The sequence below is a fragment of the Juglans microcarpa x Juglans regia genome, chromosome 6S (genome assembly GCF_004785595.1).
Source record: "Juglans microcarpa x Juglans regia isolate MS1-56 chromosome 6S, Jm3101_v1.0, whole genome shotgun sequence".
NCBI classification, from domain to species: domain Eukaryota; kingdom Viridiplantae; phylum Streptophyta; class Magnoliopsida; order Fagales; family Juglandaceae; genus Juglans; species Juglans microcarpa x Juglans regia.
In genome coordinates this window covers 6,387,473-6,397,731 of record NC_054605.1, presented here as the reverse complement: position 1 = coordinate 6,397,731, position 10,259 = coordinate 6,387,473, and the positions used below count along the sequence as shown (strand labels likewise).

General features: G+C 35.2%; 1 protein-coding gene across 1 annotated transcript; it reads right to left on the bottom strand.

The window, feature by feature from the left end:
* Positions 1-448: 448 nt before the first annotated feature.
* LOC121236565 (agamous-like MADS-box protein AGL65) lies at positions 449-4,443 on the bottom strand. The gene is made up of 10 exons (XM_041133013.1): positions 4,259-4,443; positions 3,673-3,732; positions 3,551-3,569; positions 3,350-3,414; positions 3,239-3,254; positions 3,081-3,151; positions 2,336-2,432; positions 1,870-1,917; positions 1,637-1,758; positions 449-752 (listed from the first exon to the last, which is right to left on the bottom strand). The coding sequence occupies exons 1-10, from the start codon at positions 4,441-4,443 to the stop codon at positions 449-451; spliced, it is 987 nt and encodes a 328-aa protein (XP_040988947.1).
* Between the last annotated feature and the right edge of the window lie 5,816 nt (positions 4,444-10,259).

Genomic DNA, 10,259 nt, shown 5'->3' with positions numbered 1-10,259 from the left:
TTAAATGATGAACAAGGATATATCATCCAGGTACTTCAATCGAACCCTATACTCAAGACATGGGAAAGGATAATCTAAAGAATTAAAGAAACTTCCGCTGACAATTAAATTTTAATAAATAGGTAATCTAACAGTTCCATAAATGGAGTTCAGTTCATTGCTGATCCGGTCGATAATTATTAACAAACGAAAAGTATGGTTGGTATTAACCATTATGCTAAGAGTAATAATAATATGTGCATGGGCATTACACAGGCAGTTGCACATGGGGTGAGTTAAAATACCAGTGATAAATGAACAGTAAATATTTTTTAAGTAAAATGTCATCAGTCAGCACAGTCCATGTACATATCACCACTCTTATGCTAAAGATGGAAACACTATTTTCTTTACAGTCTGAAATTTCTTTACAGTTCAGAAGTGAAGAATAAGAAGATTAGAAGAATTCTCACCGGCGATAGCCATTCTGATTGTATATTGCAATGCCAGAAGGCCCAGATGAAGAGAACCAAGTATGATGAAAATGAGGCAGCTCAAAGTTGCTATTAACTTGATAATCCACAGGATTTTCTTGTAAATTTATCTCCATCTCAGGTCTCAATTTCTTATTGTCTGACAAATTTGAATGATCATACACTGGGCATGCACATTGCTCACCAAGTTGTAAACTTGAACAAGCAGTTCTACTTAACTCTTCAGAGCCATCACCTCCTGATCCCATATTTGCAACTTGTACAGTATCGCCATCCTGTCTGTTTGCCAGCATTAAAATAACCACAATAAGCTGGATGTAAAACATCTGAGGAGCTATCCACATCTCCATCACTGGAGAGGAAAAGGATAACAATGAACACATCAATCAATGGATTAGATGAAAAATGAAATGTTTTGCTAGTTCAGCAGTGAAATAAAAACTGATGAATGTAGTACATGAACTTAAAATTACTAGGTTTTAAGTAACAGATCTATATACTACATAATCAGCAAAACATAGAGCTATCCGCTTATGAAGCCATCTCATTCCACTCCTATTAACGCCACATCATCTACTATTCATTTGTATTATTATTAAATCAAAAACAAATAAAACATGATGAAGTTAAACTTATTGAATAAAGAAATGAATATTTTACAATTTTTTTTTATAACTCACTAAATGAAATTTAATATATTAACTAAATTAATCATTTTTATTTAAAATTAGTAGCCTTTTAATTTTCACCACTCATCTTTTCTGTCTTATCAACCAGTGTAGTTTTTAATTCTATAATCAAAGGATTCATAAATGTTATCGAATTTTAAAAAAAGTTAAAACGAAAACTGAACATAAAAAAGAGTATAGAGACATAAACTAACCTCATTACTTGATAAAATTGTAGAGGAAAAAATGTGTTCACAAAAATGAGCTTCTCGGTTTGATCTTTATTTTTGTTAGTAGATTGTATAAAATTGTAATAAAACTTTTATTTTTTGTACATCTTTAAAAGATTTTAAACATATTTAAGATTCCATGCAATGATATGTACTTTTTAATAAAATATCCTGTGCATTGTGCTACTTCCGTCTTCATCAATGCATATATGAAGTCACGTATTGAAGATAATGCTGCATTGGATATGACTAACAGAAAACTTACCTGTGTGGCAGGAAGTTTGGCTCATTGGGTAACATCATAAGTCGGTTGTCATAATTTGGAAGCCATGATAAGGACTGGGCTTCTTGCACACCACTCATGATCTGTGATAATCGCATCCCGCTCTGAAGCATTTCAGGAAAGAACGAGCATATATGAGATTTCATGACATTTGAGACAGGACAAGGGGGAGGGACGCAAAGAGAAAGATCTGAAGTAGCTGACACTTTAACCACCTGGATAGTGCTTTCTAGAGACGTTAATTGGTGTTGTCCCAAGTTTTCCTGCAAAGAGAAAGACCTGGTATAAGAGTATTGCTTAAGGTGAGTTGGTAATGAGGCATTTCCACTGGTGCTATGAAAGGTGAGCCAGGAACTCACCTAGGGACTCGATTGAGGCAATGCTCTACTGAGGTGCCTCTATGGTGGCTTTAGCAAGGCAAGGCACCTTTACTAAGGAGCAGGCCAAGGAACTTATCTAGGGTCTGAAGCACTTGAGGTGAGCACCCCTGTAATATCTACCACACACTCTCTCTCTCTCTCTCTCTCTCTCTCTCTCTCTCTCTCTCTAATATAACCAACACTTTTGTGAATTAAAAATGATGGTATACAAATCCATACACAGGCACTAATCTAAAGGTCAGAAATATTCCCAGATAAATAAGTCAAGCTTTCTCATACATAAAATATACAAATATTGTACCTTATGCAGACGTAATCGGTTAACTGATTCTCGTAGCAAGTCTTCAATGTGCCTAAGGTATTCTACATTGTTGATTGTATCCAGATCACTCCAATAGCTGAAGGAATGGCAAGATAGGTAAGATTGTTAAATAAACATAAAGGATACTAAGTACAAAAGTCGGTCAAACTACAGACCATCGTATGAAACAAGGCAGTTGTAATAAAGAAACAACTTGCACTAGATAAATATTGATATTGCTCAGCTTTTTAGATGCATTCTGTTATCAGTTGACATCTTACATGGAATGAAATAATAAGGGTTTAACAATGTGGTAGCGGTTACACGGTCATATACTATGTGCTATAATACATAATCTGACAGAACAGTTGCTCTTGCGCCTTGGTTTTTGTTGAAACTTTGCAGCCTCATAAAACTGGCAATAGGACTTATATGAACAACCAGTGTGTGTAGTCCTGAACCAGAACAATATTATTTTCTGAAAGGTTGTTTTCTTTTCCCTTTTTGAGTTCAACTGGAACAATAATTTCAAATAAGGACAGTTCGAACTGAAAAAGTACCCTTCAAAGTTCCTACCCTTTACAATGAAGGGCTAAATGATTATAATGTATTATACAATAAAACAGAGAGTTTATAATAAGCACACTTGAGCTTTTATTCAATATCCATCTAACACTAACAATATGATCCACAAAAATTCAAAAGAAAAAACAGTACTTTAAACACCAAAAGCCCTAAGGTGCACCTCAGTCTCTTTTGTACTCCTGTAAGTTGAGCTTGCAATACCCTTAATTGATTACTCAATTCCGGCACATCCTATTTACCCACAAACCACTTAATCAAGTAAATAAAGAATCCAAATAATAATGTATTATTAAGATACTGCTGGTAAACAATCTGTACCACGATTGTTTGAGGGCTGGCAAGAAAAAAAGAAAAATAAGGGGTTGCCAAGTCAGATGGGGTCAAGAAGTTCACTACAAAAAATTTACAGATTGATCAATACAATAGTACCTTGAACACATAAAATTCTCTATATTTACATCATGGTCCGACTTCTTGAAGGTTTTCTTTAGAACCTATATTACCAAACAGAACATCGACATGAATAAAAGAATAAATATCAAGGGATAAATGCTCTATCTTGAACCGATACAAACAGAAGAAGCAAACATAGACACTATATTTTGAAAGGACAGGGAATGACAGTCATACTTCAAGGTTCTCCAATTTCCTGTTCCAGTGAAATAAAATATCACTTAGCTGTAATGCATACAAATTCAACCAAACAACTGAATAAAAAGGGTCAAAAGTTTACGATAACTTTTTTTCCACACCTTTTTGCCCTTTCATGCGGTGTTATGTGTGCATACTTCGCAATAACCTCTTCAAAATTTCTGAGATGACAAAGAAACATTTCAGATTATCATGTATATATCAAACCCCATTTTAACCATGGTCGAATCTGTTTAATAATTCTCCTTCACGATTTAGGTAGATTCACTACCATATAGTTGAAGACTTCTGCTAAACTTTGTCTCACTGACGTGAGATGGTTGCTTTTATTGAGTATATATAGAACAAACATTATATGGAAGGAACTATAAAAGGGATGATCCAGAGGGTTTACAGGAGGATTTGTGGGATTACAAAGATTCAAAAAAGTTTCTATACATGGTGTACAACTGTCAACAGACACCTAAAGTTACGGTGTGTGAGCTGCAGAGGTATTGATAGTAAGGAATGTCGACCAATACATAACATCAGTTATCTCCCAATATACTGTAAATTCCCTGCCAAGAATATTTGTGATCTCCATCTAACAGAAATCTATCTATTATGCACATAAACTAGAGGCATGAAGACAGCCTATTATTTCGATCAGGGAAATTTTGTATAACAAAGGGAATCCACTTACCCTACCTGTGCTCTCCTTGACATAACGTAGGCCTCCCGGTTGGAGAAAACATGAGTAGAACGAGGTCAATGTTGCACAATATGGCCAACTCCCGAGCTTTCTTCAAAATGCCATGTCTCCTTTTTGAATAAGTAACTTGTCGGTTGCTAGTGCTCTCTAACCTCTTTATACTGAGCTTTGCCCTTCCCATCATGCAATCTAAGAAGCAAATTCTTTTATTCTGCACTTACACGCCGACCACCCCAAATTCATATCATCCAAGAACAACATAATTTAGCCAAAAACACATCCCTTTTCTCATGCAATCCAATTGAATGTTTTAATCATGCAATAATATTACAGTTCTCCAGACAGAAGCTTTCATTCCAGGCACCACCAGCACTACTCCACTAGATACCCATATGGTAAAGCCAAAAAATCTCAAACCGCGGTTCTCAAAAACACAAGTGGAGGCTTGGATATAAAAAGTCATTGAACTCATCTCATCTCATCTCATCTAATCATTACAATTTTTTCAAATCATTACAATTTTTTCAAAATTTCACACAAAATAAAATAAATAATTCAACTTTTTCAAATCTCAAAACAAACAATAATATAAAAAATATATATATTCTAACAATATTTTATTCAATTTTCAATTTTCAATTTTCATCTCAACTGTCCAATCCTTCCGAACATATAAAGCTGCCAATTTTGGAAGCTCTCAACATGACAAATAATCCAGTTATATTTACACCCCCAGTGTAACAGAACACCTGGTTTTGCTGAGACGCCAAGTAGAAGGTAAGAAGGAAACAGCAAAAACGCCCAAAAAATATACAACCAGATGAAAATCAACAGTCGAAAGAGAGACACTGTGGAACAATCAGAATATGGATAAAAATTATTACAGCAACACAAAATGGAAAAGGGGAGAGACAGAAGGTGGGCATAACATAGAACAGAGAAAGAGTGTTTTGGATATCATTGAAAGCTTACAAAATTCGCACGACCGGTAAAGCTGTGATTTCGGGCGTTGGAAAGTGCAGAACCAACCGAAGAGAAATTGCGAGTGTCTGGAACGAGAGTGAGTGTCCCGGAGAAAGAGAGAGAGAGAGAGAGAGAGGTTGACGGCGGAATCTGTTCCATTCTGATATGAGCAATAATAACTGGGATTTTTTGGAAGGATTAAGGGCCCGGGTGTCTGAACAAATGAATGCTGAGTTACTGAGAAAATTTATAAGTTTAGGCTTTACGTAATGTTTTGTATAAATTAATGACTAAAGTTCTTGTAAATAGGTTTAAGAGTGTACTTGATCTTGTTATCTCAAAAACTCAATGTGCTTTTGTACTGGGAATGAACATTATTGATAATATTCTAGGGGGCGTATGAAGTAATGCAGTTTTTGAGAAATAAGAGATATGGCAAGAATGGATCAATGTCTATTAAGTTGAACATTAGCAAAGCTTATGAACGTGTTGATGGCCATATTTACAAGTGGTTATGAAGGCAATGGGTTTTAATGCTAGATGGATCCATCTTGTTATGACGTATGTCCAAATTGTTTCATTTTCAATTTTGGTTAATGATGACCTAAAAGGTCATTTTGCTCCATCTAGAGGCTTAAGACAAGGTGACCCCCTTTCACCTTATTTATTTTTATTGTGCACTGAAGGTTTGATCTCTTTGATAAAACATGCCGAGAGAAGAGGGAAAATTTCAACTGTGAAGATTTGTAGAGGTGCCCCAAAGATCTCTCATTTACTTTTTGCAGATGATAGCTTTTTATTTTGTAAAACAACTATGCAAGAAAATCAGAAAATTCAATCAATTCTTAACTTTTACGAAGCATCTTCTGGTCAAGTCATAAACAGAAACAAAACGAGCCTTGTGTTCGGTTCAAATGTGCAACCACCAACTAAGGATGCAATTATGGACTTTTGGGGAGTAGAACAAAGTCAGGATTATGAAGTGTCTAGGACTCCCATCTTTTGTTTGGAGGGCAAAGACTAGAGCTTTTTCTAAAATAAAGCACCGAGTGTGGAGGAAGTTGTAAGGATGGAAAGAAAAGGTTCTCTCGGCTGGAGGAAAGGAAATGTTGATTAAAGTTGTAGCCCAAGCTATCCCTACCTATTCCATGAGCTGTTTTAAGCTTCCTTCTTCTTTGTGTTATGATCTTGAACAAATGATGGCAAAATTCTAGTGGGGGCAGAAAAATGAAGAGAAGAAAATTCATTAGATGAGTTGGAAGAAGATGTGTGAAACAAAAAGGGAAGGTGGAATGGGATTCAAGGATTTGAAGATCTTTAATGATGCTCTTTTGGCCAAGCAGGGACGGCGCATAATGTCAAATACGGACTTGTTGCTTCACAACATGTTTAAGCGAAATATTTTCCAAAGAACCACTTTTTATATGTTATTTCGGGAAGCAATCCTTCTTTTGTTTGGAGGGGAATTTGGGGTACAATATCCAAGCTAAAGGAGAGGTGCAGATGGAGAATAGGATAGGCTCAGGGAATAAAGTGAGAATATGGACTGATGTATGGATACTAGGTTTTAAAATAATTGATGATATGAACCATATGTTTGTGATAGGTGCAGAGGAAGCTATTGTTAATTCCTTATTTCTTCCTGAACAGACAGCCTGGGATGTAAGCAAAATTTCAAGCATGTTCCCTCCTGCAATGGCACTGCAAATTACGAGGATTGTGCTTAGTCAAGGAAGTTTAAATGTCACTTGTTGGACGCATGAAGCTCATGGTAGATACACAGTCAAGAGTGGCTATAGCTGCTTCAGATCAGTAAATATGGGGACTCAAAGCGGTGAAGCATCGACTACTAACCTATTAAGAAAATTGTGGAAGTCTATCTGGAATATGAAACTCCCTTCAAAATAAGAGTGTTTGCATGGAAGGCTGTCAAAGGAATTTTACCTACTAAGCATAATCTTTGGAAGAAACATGTAAATATTGCAGAAAAGTGTGCTTTCTGTAATGACAGTAGAGAAAATATTTTGCATGTGCTACTCTCCTGCCCATCCATAAGAGAAATCTGGGTTAGCAACTTCCCAAAGCAGATACGGTTTGATGATTTCAGCTCCTTTATTGATGCAGCTCTAAAACTGCAGATCTACAATAGTACTGAGCTGCTGGAGTTGTTCTTCTTAATTTGCTGGATTTACTGGGATAGAAGAAACATAAAGATTTTTTTGGAGAAAGATGTTCATGCTGAAGATATATTGGGAAGCGGCTTGGCTTTGCGAAAAGGGTTTCGTGAATTGAGAAACAAACCTATATCTGTTATTAGACAGCACTGCAGATGGGAAGTGCCACCACCTGGCACTTTCAAATTAAATGTAGATGGAGCTTTCTCTCAAGATGGATCTGTGGTAGGTATAGGTGTTGTATTGAGAGATTCAAAGAGTGAAGTTTTAATGGCGGTAGCGATAAGAGAAAGGGCAAGTCTAAATGTTATTGAGCTTGAAGGTCTTGCTGTCCTTAGGGGGTTACAGTTGTGTCTTCATCTTGGAATCTATCATTTGTCAATTGAATCAGATTATCTTTTGGCTATGAATGAGTTTAATAGTAATGGTCAGTCTATGGCCATCATGGGGAATATGGTTAGTGAAATCAGGAAGTTAATACTTTGTTTTCAAGCATGTGTTTTAGAACATGCAAATAGAAGCTGCAATACAGTAGCTCATACTCTTGCCCAGCTCGGTTTGAGTGTCTCGGAAATTAGTTTATGGTGGGGTTCGTACCCGGATGTAATTGCTAATTTCCATTGGCTTGATTCTTCTTTGTAATCTGTTTTCTTATATGAAATGAAGAATTGGTTTTTCCTATAAAAAAAAAAAAAAAAAAAAAAAAAATCATGGATTGAATTAATAGTCTCTTTGATCCGCTTGTCCTTTTATTTCTGATTTTTTAATTTTGAGACGATCCATTCAGATAAATTGAGCTATTTTACCTATATAAATTGAACTATTTAGACATTGACGTAATTTAGTATAATTTATTAAATTACAAAAAAAAAAATTCATGAAATTGATATATCATACTATATTAAATTAAATCAGCGTGTTAATTTTTTATATAAAATTTGTACGTGGATTTAAAACTTCTCAAATATTAATTAAGTCTTACTTTTTTAATTAAACTCTTTTCTATTTGTAGTTTATATAAAAACCAAGTCGGTATATTGGTCAAAATTTCATTACCAAATTGTTAAGAGAGCCAGCCATCTTAGTACCAATTATCTCTCAAAAACTCAATAAAAACATAAAAAATGCTCCCACACCGCTCATCATGAGGAAATATTCTTTTTTATTTGTTAAGCTTTTGGTCTTATAAGTTTTTTTTATTTTATTATTTAAGTAATACGTGTCGAAAGTTATTGGTATGCAGTTTTTTTTTTTTTCTTTTAGAAACAACTTCCTTCATTGATATCATATTACATGATCTGATAAAACATTGGAGTTTCCTCCATGTCTACTACATAATCTAAAACATATAAAGCAGCTTTAGCTAGATTATGGGCAATATGTACATGACTGACTCTACATGTTTCCAACTTTTTCATTGTAGCTTGAGTATCACTTATGATCATCCCAAAGTAGCTTCCATTTTGATTCTTTAGTATGATCTTGTTTTTTCCTCAAGGTTGCCAAAAAGTTACTAACTTCATCTCTTACTACTACCCCAATTTCTATTTTACAATATTTTTTATCAACAGCTACATCCCAGTTAACCTTACAAAAACCTTGAGGTGGACATTCCCAAGAAACTGTCCTTCTGTTTTCTGCACTGACTTGATGCTCGTGTCTTGGTTCATATGTACATAAATCCAGCTGCACTTGTTTCACTCTGTGTATCACAGCCTGGGGATCTATCAAAATATTTATAAGTACTAACTGATTTCTCCTCCATCAGATATTCTAGAAAGATAAAAATAGCTCTATCATTTCTTGCTTATCTAGTTTGATGAACATGTCTTCTATTAACTCTTTAAAACTTCTGTAAGACCATTTACATTTTTGAATTTTCTAGGATAGTTGGCTTAAAACATCATTTGTTGAGGCACACTCCCACAATATGTGCTCAATAGTTTCAGGCTCTCTAAGACACATTGGGAAAGTTGGATTATCCAAAACTTTCCCCTTGTACAGATTGTTCTTTGTGGGCAGTATATTTCAGCAGGCTCTCCAAAGAAAGTTCTTTGTTGTTGGAGGTAAGTGAATCTTCCATAATCCGGTCCACTGTTGATCTCTCCGATTATTGATGAAAGAACTCTGGCCTTTTTCCTTATCTTGCAATTCCCCTTGTAAATGATATGCGCTTCTCACTGTAAAGCAAGCATTAGCACTGTTCCTCCATATCATTTTGTCTTGTTGATTACTCTGACTGATTGGTAATTGCTTAATAAGGTCAGCTTCCTTGTTGCAAAAAACTTCCTGAATTAATGGTAGATTTCACTCCTTACCATCTAGCATTATTAGAGCTTCCACTTTAGCATCTTCCCCCAATGATTTATTTCCACTTTGAGGTTTGTAAGTTGTTGGTTGTGACAGCCATGGATCAGACCATATTCTCACTGACTTCCCATTGCCTATTCTCCAGTAAAGTCCTTGTTGTAGAAGCTCTCTTGCTGAAAGAATACTTCTCCAAATGTAGGATGGGTTGCTTCCCAGTTTTGCATTAAGAAAATCAGCTTTGGGAAAGTATTTAAGCTTCAACACTCTTGATGATAAAGAGTTAGGATAAAACAAAATTCTCCAACCTTGCTTTGCTAACAAAGCAAGATTAAAATTTTCAAAATCTCTAAAACCAAGACCTCCTATCTCTTTAGATTTCTCCATTTGAGACCAACTCATCCAATTCATCATTTTTTCTTAATTTACCTAACCCCACTAATACCCTTTCATCAAACAATTTAGTTGCCTCAGTAATGATTTAGGATGCTTAAAAACTCCTATTGAGTAGGTGGGAATTGCTTGAATGATAGATTTGAGCATAATCTCGCTC

Bases quoted from the DNA above. Each gene is read 5' to 3' on its own strand.
- LOC121236565 (XM_041133013.1), bottom strand. From the start codon at position 4,443: ATGGGAAGGGCAAAGCTCAGTATAAAGAGGTTAGAGAGCACTAGCAAC. The intron at 2,433-3,080 runs GTGCACCTTAGG...CCATTCCTTCAG, and splicing joins GGAGTACAAAAGAGACTGAG to CTATTGGAGTGATCTGGATA. The intron at 1,759-1,869 runs GTGGTTAAAGTG...GAAATGCTTCAG, and splicing joins CTCTAGAAAGCACTATCCAG to AGCGGGATGCGATTATCACA.